The sequence below is a fragment of the Salmo salar genome, unplaced genomic scaffold, assembly GCF_905237065.1.
Source record: "Salmo salar unplaced genomic scaffold, Ssal_v3.1, whole genome shotgun sequence".
NCBI classification, from domain to species: Eukaryota; Metazoa; Chordata; class Actinopteri; order Salmoniformes; family Salmonidae; genus Salmo; species Salmo salar.
In genome coordinates, this window is record NW_025547734.1 from 133,392 (window position 1) to 150,000 (window position 16,609).

The 16,609-nt window shown below is 43.2% G+C and overlaps 1 protein-coding gene across 1 annotated transcript in view; it reads right to left on the reverse strand.

Annotated features, from left to right (window-relative positions):
* Positions 1 to 269: 269 nt before the first annotated feature.
* Positions 270 to 16,609, reverse strand: part of LOC106591001 (alpha-N-acetylgalactosaminide alpha-2,6-sialyltransferase 3) — a gene marked incomplete at its 5' end in the record, with an annotated part of 17,992 nt that continues 1,652 nt past the window's right edge. Inside the window, 1 exon segment of the mRNA XM_014182173.2 lies at positions 270 to 4,053. Coding sequence (XP_014037648.1) covers positions 3,864 to 4,053 — 190 coding nt within the window.

The window sequence follows — 16,609 nt, forward strand, 5'->3', positions numbered from 1 at the left end:
GAGGGCCTCTAAATGAATCAGGATCACACAGAGGGCCTCTAAATGAATCAGGATGACACAGAGGGTCTCTAAATGGACCAGGATCACACAGAGGGCCTCTAAATGAATCAGGATCACACAGAGGGCCTCTAAATGAATCAGGATCACACAGAGGGCCTCTAAATGAATCAGGATCACACAGAGGGCCTCTAAATGAATCAGGATCACACAGAGTGCAAATGGAGCTAAAGACTCTAATGCTCTAAGGGGTACAGGGACGGTGACGGGGTGCTAAAATGGGACAGGGGTGTTAAAATCCACAGCCTCTCTCTCCCTCTCTCATCTGGCCTCTTATGTTACTGACAGAGCTCTACACTTCTGACTACTAGTGGACTGTGGATGGTCTGGTTTCTGAGTTTAATCTGAAAGCGAATGGACTCTTGCTGTGCCATTCACTTGTCTTGTTACCAGCTACGTGATAAAGTGAGAAAGGAGAGATACTTAAAAGTTGTAAGTCACTCTGGATAAGAGCCGTCTGCTAAATGACTAACTAATGTAAACGTAACGTCAACAGTCTGCTGCAGTGGGTCAGAACGAGGATGTCATCTCACACAATCAAAGGCTGATTGGAACAGTATAAAACACCGACGTGATATAGTAAATATGTACATTGAGACGGATACAAAAGCATGCTACTGTATACTGTAGAGACGTCAATATATTACAGGGATCACACAGACAGAGACATGCAGCTGACAAAATCAGACATATCAACAAACTCAATTACCTCTCCTGTCTCCCAGTGTGCACTTGTTCACTTGGCTTCACTGATTTGAAAGGAAATGACTGGTTCTGTGTAGGAAACCAGGTGGAAAATCCCTCTTGCCCATGCCTCTACCAATCCAATGCTTTTACACTTGGATTCACACTTCTGGAGAAAGTATATATAACTGGAACTCACAAATGGACTAGACTACAGGGTCAGGTAAATATTGGTCTCGGCTACATGGACAGAGACACGGAACAGATTAATTTAAGGGGGGAAAAGACGATTTGTGATAGTTCGTTAGAGACGATGTGAGATAGTTAAGAGTGCATAGCACTGAAGTCTATGTACAACAATGTACTGTATCATAACATTCACTCGCAGGCACAAAATGACGGACGGACGGACGGACGGACGGACGGACGGACGGACGGACGGACGGACGGACGGACGGACGGACGGACGGACGGACAGACAGACAGACAGACAGACAGACATACAGATATACAGTAAATATCTTCATCTCTCTTCATCCGTATTTTAGAAACAAAACATTTCAAATTGCACAGTAGCTTTAGCTCTGCCTGCAGTTGCTGGGTTGTTGTCTCACGTTGTCAAACGAACGACGGCACATCACAGGGTACCAGAGGGTGACAACTACCTACAATTTCATACCAAATGGAACCCTGATCCCTATGTAGTGCACTATACACTATAGGGAATAGGGTGCCGTTTAGGACTCATGTATCGCTCTGTGCTCTATAATAAATGACAGGCAGGAAGTGCTGCGGTGACTATTATCCTGCCGACACAGGAACGTCTCATTGTCTGGCATTAAGATCCTTTCACAGCATCAACATCACAACAACACCGAACGAGCAACGTCTTCACATTGATGCATATTGATGTCAATGGGAGAAGAACACTGCGTTCCAAATGGCTCCCTATTGCCCCACGGGGATCTGGGCAAACGGAGTGCACTTCATTGGGAATAGGGAGCCACATGGGACTCACACCTAAGCCTGAACATTGGAGGAAGTTAGTATTGACCCCCCACGGTAGCATCCAAGGAGGCGTCGGCTCTGCTCGTGGATTTCAACCTAGTTTGTTAATGATGTAGAAAAGAAAATGGAACATTGCCAGTCTGTTTGTTTGTCTCCTAAACCAGACGATGGACTGGATAAACACATCTTGGCTGCGTCCCAAAGAGCACCCTAATCTCTATATACAGTGCATTACTCTTGACCAGAGCCCTATGGTCAGCCCTATGGTCAGCCCTATGGTCAGCCTTATGGTCAGCCCTATGGTCAGCCCTATGGGCCCTAGTTAAAGAAGTGCCCTATGGGCCCTGGTTAAAGAAGTGCCCTATGGTCAGCCCTATGGGCCCTGGTTAAAGAAGTGCCCTATGGTCAGCCCTATGGTCAGCCCTATGGTCAGTTCTATGGGCCCTGGTTAAAGAAGTGCTCTATGGTCTGCTCTATGGGCCCTGGTTAAAGAAGTGCTCTATGGTCAGCTCTATGGGCCCTGGTTAAAGAAGTGCCCTATGGTCAGCTCTATGGGCCCTAGTTAAAGAAGTGCTCTATATAGGGAATAGGGCACCATTTGAGACACACCTGGTAGCCAATAATTCTAAGTGGACAGACAGACAGACAGACAGACAGACAGACAGACAGACAGACAGACAGACAGACAGACAGACAGACAGACAGACAGACAGACAGACAGACAGACAGACAGACAGACAGACAGACAGACAGACAGACAGACAGACAGACAGACAGGGGGTACAGCCAGACGGCGGAGAATAAAGTAGTGTAGCTGGTCAGAGATTGGTAACAGGCCTCTATCAACACCCAGACTGACATAGAATAACATCTTGGAGAGTTCAGACTTGTGAGATACAGACTGTACTGTACAGGGCTTCGGCACATCTAAAGGACTATATTCCCTACATAGTGCACTACCTATAGGGCCCTGGTCCAAAGTAGTGCACTATGTAGGGAATAGGGTGCCATTTGGGAGACAACCTGTGTGTAGCTACTGTAGAGATGAAGAACAGTTTATTTGTTGGTTTCATTCTTTTCTTATCCCATATCTGAGTTGAGCTATCCATCCTTTGTCATTCACCAACCTTTACAACATCAAAGCAGCAGATGATTGGAGAACAAGAAAGACCCCTGCTCTGGAGCTCCTTTATGACATCACATTTTCTCCAGCTCGGAGTTCTAGAAGATGACAACAGAGTTCTAGAAGAGGTCAACAGAGTTCTAGAAGATGACATCAGAGTCCTAGAAGATGACATCAGAGTCCTAGAAGATGACAACAGAGTTCTAGAAGATGACAACAGAGTTCTAGAAGAGGTCAACAGAGTTCTAGAAGATGACAACAGAGTTCTAGAAGAGGTCAACAGAGTTCTAGAAGATGACAAAAGAGGTCTAGAAGAGGTCAACAGAGTTCTAGAAGATGACAACAGAGTTCTAGAAGATGACAACAGAGCTCTAGAAGATGACAACAGAGTTCTAGAAGATGGCAACAGAGTTCTAGAAGATGACAACTGACATTCAATGAGTGGAGAAATTGTTTCTTCTTCATGTTGTTTCTTTAATGGGATGGATGGATGAGCCTGTCCTGCAGTGGCCAGATTGTTTTAGTGAACAGAAGGCCTTGGTTCATGGTTCATGGCTCAGTGAGGACATGGAGGGACATGGAGGGACCACCCTCTACCATCTACGTTTCAGCCCAGGATGGGTGTCTGGTCTCAGTGCTACAGTCAGGCTAGCAGTGGGACGGGAATTACAACCCCTCAGACTACAGGCTCAGTGGTAATGGACGGACTGGGATTTGCAGAACGATGTGTGCATTCTAACTGTACGTTTCAGTGTCATATACACCTAGACAACGCCAGGGGAGGGAGACGTGCCTATATAGTGCACTACTTTTGACCAGGGCCCGATAGTGCACTATATAGGGGATAGGGTGTCATTTGGGACACTGCTCTGGTGTAACGGTAGTGGCCCTGCATTCTCCCTGTCCCTGGATGATGAGGTGGACATGGCTGTGTGATGTCATCAATAATGGCCCTCCTCCAGACCTCCCGGCTATCTGCGATCCCTCCGGGTCACGACAGTTTCCACGGCGGGTTGTAGAACTTAATGGAGTGTGTTTTGGCCCACTTGGCGAAGACGGCCTTCTCTGTGATGAAACGGTGGCCGCCGTACGGAGCGCTCTCGTGGAGGAGATACTCCGCGCACTCATCACGACTACCGGCTTCGTAGTAGTGGTAGGGGACCTTACGGTACCCCTCTGACCTGGGAGGAGGAGGGAGGAGAGAGATGGTTATAAACAGTTACCATGACTACTGGCTTCATAGTAGTGGTAGGGGACCTTACGGTACCGCTCTGACCTGGGAGGAGGAGGGAGGAGAGAGATGGTTATAAACAGTTATCATGACTACCGGCTTCATAGTAGTGGTAGGGGACCTTACGGTACCTATCTGACCTGGGAGGAGGGGGGAGGAGAGAGAGAGAGAGAGGGAGAGAGAGAGCGAGAGAGAGAGAGTTGTTGGGGGAGAGAGAGCGAGAGGGTGGTTGGGGGAGAGAGAGATAGAGGGAGAAGGGGTTAGAGAGAGAGAGAGAAGGGGAGAGAGAGAGAGATAAGTGGCGAGAGAGAGAAGGGGAGAGAGAGAGTAGAAGGGAGAGAGAGAGAGAGAGGATGGGGAGAGAGAGGGGAGAGAGAAAAGGGGAAATAGCAAGAGGATGGATGGGAGAGAGAGAGAGAGAGAGAGAGAGAGAGAGAGAGAGAAAATGGGAGAGTGGGAGAGAGAGAGAGAGAGATAGAGGGAGGGAGGGAGGGAGGTAGGATGAAAGAGACTAAATGTTTCCATCCAATAGTGAAGGTGTATACTTAGCAGTAGAAAGCCTGAATAGTTTAACCACTAACCAGCTAACATATCAAACTTTAAAAAATTCAAGCTAAAACCCTAAGAAATTTAACAGCAATGATAAATGGTTTGATGAAGAGTGCATAAACCTAAGAAAGAAATTGAGAAACCTATCCAACCAAAAACACAGAAAACCAGAACATACGCCTTTACCTAGGGAACATTAAAACAGTACAGAAATACAGTACAAAAACACAAAGGTCAGAAAACAGCTCATTGTGATTGAAGAATCCATAGAATCAGGTCACTTCTGGGAAAATTGTAAAACACTGAACAAACAACAACATAAAGAGCTAACTGTCCAAAATGGAGATGTATGAATAAACCACTTCTACATCCTCTTTGGTCATATGTGACCTGTTTCAGGAAACTCGGTGTATATTGCAAATAATGACTTCACAGGAGAGCCATTTTTTTATTTATTAAAACAAAAATCAAAATGTGTTTTTTTTCTTGCATAAATGCCTACTGGAACATGTGAACTTTAACAAACTTGTATGCCATCTGTAAATACGAATAAAATTGTTAAATTACGAGCCTTGTTGGTTAAGCCACAGAAAAAGTCAGCAACCTTCACACTAGCCAAGATTGGCTGAGATAATAGGTGGGCTGGACATGCCGAGAGAGGAGTTCGGATTGGTCTGCCATATAGAAGGCTTCTCTCTATTTGAGCTGGTCAGTCTGTGTTGATAATCCTGTCGAACGCTGCTTTAAAAAAAATGTATCATGTAGTGGAGCTGCATAAGTGTTGCTCTCCACTTTCTGGAGGACTGTGTTTTGAAATCAGTTAATTAGAATATGATATCTAAAGAGATGGAGAAAACACCTATCTCCGGATTACATCTTTAAACTAAGGGCAACCATGGCATCGCATCTGTGACAGGGAGACGCATCTATCATGCATGATGATGTATACAGGTAAGATAGATTAGCGTTAGCTAGCTACATTTTCAGATATTACACATTTATAATTTTGACAGAAAATGGTTTCATTTCAAGCTAAAATATACTGTTAGATAGCTAGCTAAAGTTAGCTTGCTGGCTCCCTAGCTAACATTAAGTGTATGACGTTATTATTCGTATCCCAGAACCGTTTGCTTTGCTAGATAGATCCTAATGTTAGCTAGCAACATTGCACATGGTTGGTAAGCTCTCAGCAGATTCATGCAGGGTAGTAATGACATGATTTGGCACTATGTTCATTGTTGTTTAACTAGCTAACGTTAGCTGGCTGGCTCGTTAGCTAACGTTACGTGACGTGTGTGATCTTACACGTTGTTTACCTTGCTTGGGTCATTGTTTACCTAGCTAGCTACATGTCCTAAGCTAACGTGTACTGTTAGCTAGCTAGCTAACATTAGCTGGCTGGGTCCCTAGCTAACGTTATTATTCGTATCCCAGAGCTGTTTGCTTGGCTAGTTAGAGCCTAATGTTAGCTAGCTAACATTGAACCTGGTTGGTTAGCTTCCAGCAGATTCATGTAGGGTAGTCATGACATGATGTGGCACAATGTTCATTGTTGTTTAACTAGCTAATGTTAGCTGGCTGGTTCATTAGCGAACATTATGTGACGTGTGTGATCTGACACGTTGTCTACCTAGCTAGGTTCATTGTTTACCTAGCTAGCTAGCTACATGTCTTAAGCTAAAGTGTACACCACCCGTTTAATATGGTCGGTGTCAGTAAACAACGGCAAAAAAGCATAGGGAAATTGTTGCCAGCAGTGCTGGTTAGGCTGTTTTCATGTTATCTAGAGGTAAACGAATCATTGGCCAGAGCCAAAACGAGATGGGTGGGGCTAAGAGAGCATAAGAGGGTGTGAACGATGCTGAATGGGTGTAGACAAAGAAGAGCTCTTTACTAGACATTCAAAGGCCATTTTCTCAAAAGTGAGTTTACAAGTTGATCAACATTCAAAGGCCATTTTCTCAAAACTGAGTTTACAAGTTGATCAACATTCAAAGCAGAATTACTTTTCCATTGTTCCTCAAATGCAGTGTATGATATACCATTGTGTAGCTCTGAGTCTCTACTTTTATCCAATATAAAAAACACAATTTCAAATGTTGGTACATAAGACCGACTCCAAGTGGTGAGTCACATATCACAAAGCACCAAGAGCCAAAACATATACAAGATAATTAACAAAACAGACAATATTATTGTGTTAGCTTTCTGCCGTTTTTGAGAAGTCAAAGCCCTTTGGATGAGTAATCTGTACAGCTGCTATTTTGCTTTTCTTGCATTTTTCTCCTCTCTATCCTCCCCCTCTTCTCTGCCTATTGCCACTGATTATGGTAGTAGGCAGATTATACAATAGTCATGTAAACACCTTACTCTGCTTATCTTAACGTTGTGTTAGCTAATCCAAGTTTATCATTTTAAAAGGCTAATTGATCATTAGAAAACCTTTTTGCAATTATGTTGGCACAGCTGAAAACAGTTTTTCTGATTAAAACTGGCCTTCTTAAGACTAGTTGAGTATCTGGAGCATCAGCATTTGTGGGTTCGATTACAGGCTCAAAATGGCCAGAAACAAATAACTTTCTTCTGAAACTCGTCAGTCTATTCTTGTTCTGAGAAATGAAGGCTATTCCATGAGAGAAATTGCCAAGACACTCAAGATCTCGTACAACGCTGTGTACTACTCCCTTCACAGAACAGCGCAAACTGGCTCTAACCAGAATAGAAAGAGGAGTGAGAGGCCCCAGTGCACAACTGAGCAAGAGGACAAGTACATTACAGTGTCTAGTTTGAGAAACAGATGTCTCACAAGTCCTCAACTGGCAGCTACATTAAATAGTACCCGCAAAACACCAGTCTCAACATCAACAGTGAAGAAGTGACTCTGGGTTGCTGGGCTTTCTCCGCAGAATTGCAAAGAAATAGCCATATCTCAGACTGGCCAATAAAAATAAAAGATTAAGATGGACAAAATAACACAGACACTGGACAGAGGAACTCTAAGGAAGGCCAGTTTTATTGCTTCTTTAATCAGAAACAACAGTTCTGATGCATTTAATCATCATTTTATTTCAGTGGGCTATCTTTTTGAAAGAGCGTCTAGCCCTACTATCGCTAAGAGTGGACTAAATGCTGATTCGGAAATGGTAGATTTTGTATTTTGCCAATTAAAATAAAAACAAGTCCTTGATGCCTTACTTGCTATAGATACCAAGAAATCCACAGGGCTGACCAATAGGAGCCAGGTATGCTCAAGTCTTGAGCATACCCATATATCCATATTACATACAGACGGGAAGAACTATTGGATAAGAGCGATGTCAACTTACCAACATTACGACCAGGAATATGACTTTCCCGAAGCGGATCCTCTGTTTGGACCACCACCCAGGACAACGGATCTAATCCCAGAAGCCGTCCTAAAACAACGGCGCCGCAGAAGGGGCAGACGGAGTGGCCTCCTGGTCAAGCTCCGTAGATCGCCCACCGCTCCCGAGTATACTACTCGCCAATGTCCAGTCTCTTGACAATAAGGTAGACGAAATTCGAGATAGGGTTGCCTTCCAGAGAGACATCAGAGATTGTAACATTCTCTGTTTCACAGAAACATGGCTCTCTCGGGATAAGTTGTCGGAATCGGTTCAGCCACCGGGCTTCTCCATTCATCGTGCCAACAGAGATAAACACCTCTCTGGGAAGAGGAAGGGCGTGTGTGTATGCTTCATGATTAACGACTCATGATGTAATCATAACAACATACAGGAACTTAAAACCTACCCTAACCAGAAACCGTGGATGGTTGGCAGCATCCGCGCAAAACTAGAAGCGCGAACCACCACATTTAACCATGAAAAGATGACTGGGAATATGGCTGAATATAAACAGTGTAGTTATTCCCTCCGCAAGGCAATCAAACAAGCGAAATGCCGGTACAGGGACAAAGTGGAGTCGCAATTCAACGGCTCAGACACGAGACGTATGTGACAGGGTCTTCAGGAAATCACGGACTTCAAAAAGAAAACCAGCCACGTCACCGACACCGACGTCACGCTCCATATCTTATGTTTCACCGAGTTGTGGCTGAACGACTAGACGGATAAGGTGGGGGTGTGTGTCTATTTGTCAATAACAGCTGTTGCGCGATGTCTAATATTAAAGAAGTCTCGAGGTATTGCTCACCTGAGGTAGAGTACCTCATGATAAGCTGTAGACCACACTATCTACCAAGAGAGTTCTCATCTATATAATTCATAGCCATCTATTTACCACCACAAACTGATGCTGACACTAAGTCCGCACTCAACCAACTGTATAAGGCCATAAGCAAATAAGACAATGCTCATCCAGATGCGGCGCTCCTAGTGGCTGGGGACTTTAATGCAGGGAAACTTAAATCCGTTTGACGTAATTTATACCAGCATGTTAAATGACCACCTTTACTCCACACACAGAGACGCGTACAAAGCTCTTCCTCGCCCTCCATTTGACAAATCTGACCATAATTCTATCCTCCTGATTCCTGCTTACAAGCGAAAACTAAAGCAGGAAGTACCAGTAACTTGCTCAATACAGAAGTGGTCAGATGACGCGGATGCTACGCTACAGGACTGTTTTGCTAGCACAGACTGGAATATGTTCCGGGATTCATCCAATGGCATTGAAGAGTATACCACCTCAGTCCTTGACTTCATCAATAAGTGCATCGATGACGTCATCCCCACAGTGTCTGTACGTACATATCCCAACCAGAAGCCATGGATTACAGGCAACATCCGCATCGAGCTAAAGGCTAGAGCTGCCACTTTCAAGGAGCGGGACAGTAATACGGACACTTATAAGAAATCTTGCTATGCCCTCAGACGAATCATCAAACAAGCAAAGCGTCAATACAGGATTAAGATTGAATTCTTTTACACAAGCTCTGACGCACGTCGGATGGCAGGGCTTGAAAACTATTACAAAGAGAAACCCAGATGTGAGCTGCCTAGTGATGCGAGCCTACCAGATGAGCTAAATGCCTTTTATGCTCGCATCGAGGCATGCAACACTGAAGCTTGCATGAGAGCACCACCTGTTCTGGATGACTGTGTGATAACGCTCTTAAAAATCAATTTATAACATTTTTGACATGCGTATTTCTGGATTTTTTTGTTGTTATTCTGTCTCTCTGTTCAAATAAACCTACCATTAAAATTATAGACTGATCATTTCTTTGTCAGTGGGCAAACGTACAAAATCAGCAGGGGATCAAATACTTTTTTCCCTCACTGTACACCTTAGCCAAATACATTTAAACTCAGTTTTTCACAATTCCTGACATTTAATCCTAGCAAAAATTCCCTTTCTTAGGTCAGTTAGGATCAACACTTTATTTTAAGAATGTGAAATGACAGAAAGTAGTAGAGAGAATGATTTATTTCAGCTTTAATTTCTTTCATCACATTCCCAGTGGGTCACGTTTACATACACTCAATTAGTATTTGGTAGCATTGCCTTTAAATTGTTTAACTTGGGTCATAATAAGTTGGGTGAATGTTGGCTCATTCCTCCTGACAGAGCTGGTGTAACTGAGTCAGGTTTGTAGGCTTTTTTGCTCGCACACGCTTTTTCAATTCTGCCCACAAATTTTCTATGGGATTGAGGTCAGGGCTTCGTGATGGCCACTCCAATACCTTGACATTGTTGTCCTTAAGCCATTTTGCCACAACTTTGGAAGTATGATTGGGGTCATTTTCCATTTAACTTCCTGACTGATGTCTTGAGATATTGCTTCAATATATCCACATAATTTCTCGCCTCATGATGCCATCTATTTTGTGAAGTGCACCAGTCCCTCCTGCAGCAAAGCACCCCCACAACATGATGCTGCCACCCCCGTGCTTCACAGTTGGGATGATGTTCTTCGGCTTGCAAGCCTCCCCCTTTTTCCTCCAAACATAACGATGGTCGTTATGGCCAAACAGTTCTATTTTTGTTTCATCAGACCAGAGGACATTTTTCCAAAAAGTACAATCTTTGTCCCCATGTGCAGTTACAAACCGTAGTCTGGCTTTTTTATGGCGGTTTTGGAGCAGTGGTTTCTTCCTTGCTGAGCGACCTTTCAGTTATGTCAATATAGGACTCGTTTTACTGTGGATATAGATACTTTTAGTACCTGCTTCCTCCGGCATCTTCACAAGGTCCTTTGCTGTTGTTCTGGGATTGATTTGCACTTTTCACACCAAAGTACATACATTCATCTCTAGGAGACAGAACGCGTCTCCTTCCTGAGCGGTATGTTGGCTACGTGGTCCCATGGTGTTTAAACTTGCGTACTATTGTTTGTACAGATGAATGTGGTACCTTCAGGAGTTTGGAAATTGCTCCCAAGGATGAACCAGACTTGTGGAGGTCTACACATTTTTTTCTGAGGTCTTGGCTGATTTTTTTTGATTACCCCATGATGTCAAGCAAAGAGGCACTGAGTTTGAAGTTAGGCCTTGAAATACATCCACAGGTACACCTCCAATTGACTCAAATTATGTCAATTAGCCTATCAGAAGCTTCTAAAGCCATGACATAATTTTCTGGAATTTTCCAAGCTGTTTAAAGGCACAGTCAACTTAGTGTATGTAAACTTCTGACCCACTGGAATTGTGATACAGTGAATTATAAGTGAAATAATCTGTATGTAAACAATTGTTGGAAAAATTACTTGTCATACACAAAGTAGATGTCCTAACCGACTTGCCAAAACTATAGTTTGTTAACAAGAAATTTGTGGAGCGGTTGAAAAACGAGTTTTAATGACTCCAACCTAAGTGTATGTAAACTTCCGACTTCCGTATCTCAGAAAGCCATTTGCATTGCTAGTTATATCCCAATGTTAGCTAACTAGCTAACATTAACCCTAGTTGGTTAGCTTTAGCTACCTGCAGATTCATACATGTTAGCATTTCCGCATTCAAAACAACTGGGAACTCTTAAAAATATTAGGTCAAATAATGACGTCAGTGATCTTCAGGTCAGAATGTCGGCGCTCTAGAAAGAGGCCAGAGTTCCTGAGTTGGAATTCCGAGTTGGATGACCGTTCAAATCGGTTTTTCCCGGTCGGAACTTGTTTTTTTTTTCCGAGTTCCCAGTTGTTTTGAACGCACTGAAGTCGAAAGTCTGAGATTTCCGAGTTCCCAGCTATTTTGAATGCGGCATTAGAGTTGGTATTATGGTTCACTGTTTAGTTAGCTAGCTACATGTCTAAACAAAAGACTCCACTATGCAAGTAACCATTTCACTGTAACATTTACACCTTCTGTATCCTGTGTACGTGACAAATAAACTTAGATTTTATTTGAAATAGTGTGTTTACCAATGTGAAGAACAACATGAGCTACACCGAAGTCAGATGAGGACATAGGCCAAGGATTAGATAAAGTTTATGTTTACAACTACTTTCACCACTTTTAATCCTGAAAGCATTGGTTGTTTTCTACACTACTCACTCTGTTTAGCACATGGCCTCACATGTGAATCGTTAAAGAGATGGGTGGGGCTAAGGCTTAATAGGATGTGAACGATGCTGAATGGGTGTAGACAAAAGAGGAGCTCTCCAAAACATTCAAGGATCATTTTCTTAAAAGTGGGGTTAAAAGTTTGTCAACTTTCAAAGCAAAATTACTTTCTTATTTTTCCTCAACTGTAGTGTATGATATATCATGTTGTAGCTTTGAGTCTCTACTTTTATCCAATGTAAAAAACACCATTTCAAATTTTGCTGCATTATGGAAAATATATTTAATAGCGGTTTAGATGGAAAAATGTTTTTTTTTTCCCACTATACTATCTTATTTTGTCCCATAAACTGGAATTAAGCAAACTATTAGTTTTAGCAACCAGAAAATGGCAGAGCGATTTCTGCCTAGTGCACCTTTAATTGACTGTGTTTGTATCTTAATGTGTATTTAATGTGTATATTGTCTATATTTCTGTTTATCTATACTTTCCTGGGCTCATTTGCAAAAGAGTCTTTAGTCTCAATATGACTTCCTGTTGAAATAAAGGTAGATACACACACACACACACACACACACACACACACACACACACACACACACACACACACACACACACACACACACACACACACACACACACACACACACACACACACACACACACACACACACACACACACAAACCTAGTTACTATCCTTCACAGAGATGTGAATTAGGAAAGGTGACACACAATGATGACATTGTTTCCATTTCCTGAGAGAGAGAGAGAGAGAGAGAGAGAGAGAGAGAGAGAGAGAGAGAGAGAGAGAGAGAGAGAGAGAGAGAGAGAAGAGTCCATTTTCTATCATCATAAAACAATGTTGTGGAACAACTGAGCCTGAAGCTATAAAAAGGTGTCCTCACTCCCACTGCCTCACAGTGGGGGATAATCCACACACGCACACACACACACACACACACACACACACACACACACACATACATACACATACATACATACACATACACACACACACACACACACACACACACACACACATACATACATACATACACATACATACACATACACACACACACACACACACACACACACACACACACACACACACACAGTATCTACTGAGAATGAGGACCAGACAGCTAACCTTCACAGTATCTACTGAGAATGAGGACCAGGCAGCTAACCTTCAAAGTATCTACTGAGAATGAGGACCAGACAGCTAGCCTTCACAGTTTCTACTGAGAATGAGGACCAGGCAACTAACCTTCACAGTATCTACTGAGAATGAGGACCAGGCAGCTAACCTTCACAGTATCTACTGAGAATGAGGACCAGACAGCTAACCTTCACAGTATCTACTGAGAATGAGGACCAGGCAGCTAACCTTCACAGTATCTACTGAGAATGCGACCAGACAGCTAAACTTCACAGTATCTACTGAGAATGAGACCAGACAGCTAATCTTCACAGTATCTACTGAGAATGAGGACCAGGCAGCTAACCTTCACAGTATCTACGGAGAAGGAGGACCAGACAGCTAATCTTCACAGTATCTACTGAGAATGAGACCAGACAGCTAACCTTCACAGTATCTACTGAGAATTAGACCAGACAGCTAACCTTCACAGTATCTACTGAGAATGAGACCAGGCAGCTAACCTTCACAGTATCTACTAAAAATGAGGACCAGGCAGCTAACCTCCACAGTATCTACTGAGAATGAGACCAGACAGCTAAACTTCACAGTATCTACTGAGAATGAGACCAGACAGCTAACCTTCACAGTATCTACTGAGAATGAGGACCAGACAGCTACTCTTCACAGTATCTACTGAGAATGAGACCAGACAGCTAAACTTCACAGTATCTACTGAGAATGAGACCAGACAGCTAACCTTCACAGTATCTACTGAGAATGAGACCGGACAGCTAACCTTCACAGTATCTACTGAGAATGAGACCAGGCAGCTAACCTTCACAGTATCTACTGAGAATGAGGACCAGGCAGCTAACCTTCACAGTATCTACTGAGAATGAGACCAGACAGCTAAACGTCACAGTATCTACTGAGAATGAGGACCAGACAGCTAACCTTCACAGTATCTACTGAGAATGAGGACCAGACAGCTAACCTTCACAGTATCTACTGAGAATGAGACCGGACAGCTATCCTTCACAGTATCTACTGAGAATGAGACCAGACAGCTAACCTTCACAGTATCTACTGAGAATGAGGACCAGACAGCTAACCTTCACAGTATCTACTGAGAATGAGGACCAGGCAGCTAACCTCCACAGTATCTACTGAGAATGAGACCAGACAGCTAAACTTCACAGTATCAACTGAGAATGAGACCAGACAGCTAACCTTCACAGTATCTACTGAGAATGAGACCAGACAGCTAAACGTCACAGTATCTACTGAGAATGAGGACCAGACAGCTAACTTTCACAGTATCTACTGAGAATGAGGACCAGACAGCTAACCTTCACAGTATCTACTGAGAATGAGACCAGACAGCTAACCTTCACAGTATCTACTGAGAATGAGACCGGACAGCTAACCTTCACAGTATCTACTGAGAATGAGACCAGGCAGCTAACCTTCACAGTATCTACTGAGAATGAGGACCAGGCAGCTAACCTTCACAGTATCTACTGAGAATGAGACCAGACAGCTAAACGTCACAGTATCTACTGAGAATGAGGACCAGACAGCTAACCTTCACAGTATCTACTGAGAATGAGACCAGGCAGCTAACCTTCACAGTATCTACTGAGAATGAGGACCAGGCAGCTAACCTCCACAGTATCTACTGAGAATGAGACCAGACAGCCAGCCTTCACAGTATCTACTGAGAATGAGGACCAGGCAGCTAACCTTCACAGTATCTACTGCGAATGAGACCAGACAGCTAAGCTTCACAGTATCTACTGAGAATGAGACAAGGCAGCTAACCTTCACAGTATCTACTGAGAATGAGGACCAGGGAGCTAACCTTTACAGTATCTACTGAGAATGAGGACCAGACAGCTAACCTTCACAGTATCTACTGAGAATGAGGACCAGACAGCTAACCTTCACAGTATCTTAAGTATGGAGATATAATTATATTCAATAGGAAGTCAGAAACAGCACACTATTCCCTATGTACTGCACAAGTTTTGACCGGGGACCACATGACACCCATAGGGCTCTGGTCTAAAGTAGTGCACTATATAGGGAATAGGGTCCCATAGGACTCTGGTCTAAAGTAGTGCACTATATAGGGAATAGGGTCCCATAGGGTTCTGGTCTAAAGTAGTGCACTATATAGGGAATAGGGTGCCTTTTAGGATGAAGTATTAGACATAATGCTATTCAACGCTACAGGGAATAACTATATATGTATTCACTATATATGTATTGTAGGTATATTCTAATTTCAAATAGGTAAAGTTGTGACTTTATCCAAAATAGGCTCTGGTGAAAGTTGGTCCGCTATGTAGGGATTAAAAAAATAAATAAAAAATATTTAACCTTTATTTAACCAGGTAGGCTAGTTGAGAACAAGTTCTCATTTACAACTGCGACCTGGCCAAGATAAAGCAAAGCAGTTCGACACATACAACAACACAGAGTTACACATGGAGTAAAACAAACATACAGTCAATAATACAGTAGAAAAATAAGTCTATATACAATGTGAGCAAATGAGGTGAGATAAGGGAGGTAAAGGCAAAAAGGCCATGGTGGCAAAGTAAATATAATATAGCAAGTAAAACACTGGAATGGTAGATTTGTAGTAGAAGAAAGTGCAAAGTAGAAATATAAATAATGGGGTGCAAAGGAGCAAAATAAATAAATAAATAAATACAGTAGGGGAAGCGGTAGTTGTTTGGGCTAAATTATAGATGGGCTATGTACAGGTGCAGTGATCTGTGAGCTGCTCTGACAGCTGGTGCTTAAAGCTAGTGAGGGAGATAAGTGTTTCCAGTTTCAGAGATTTTTGTAGTTCGTTCCAGTCATTGGCAGCAGAGAACTGGAAGGAGAGACGGCCAAAGGAGGAATTGGCTTTGGGGGTGACCAGAGAGATATACCTGCTGGAGCGCGTGCTACAGGTGGGTGCTGCTATGGTGACCAGTGAGCTGAGATAAGGGGGGACTTTACCTAGCAGGGTCTTGTAGATGACCTGGAGCCAGTGGGTTTGGCGACGAGTATGAAGCGAGGGCCAGCCAACGTGAGCGTACAGGTCACAGTGGTGGGTAGTATATGGGGCTTTGGTGACAAAACGGATGGCACTGTGATAGACTGCATCCAGTTTATTGAGTAGGGTATTGGAGGCTATTTTGTAAACGACATCGCCGAAGTCGAGGATCGGTAGGATGGTCAGTTTTACGAGGGTATGTTTGGCAGCATGAGTGAAGGATGCTTTGTTGCGAAATAGGAAGCCAAATGTAGATTTAACTTTGGATTGGAGATGCT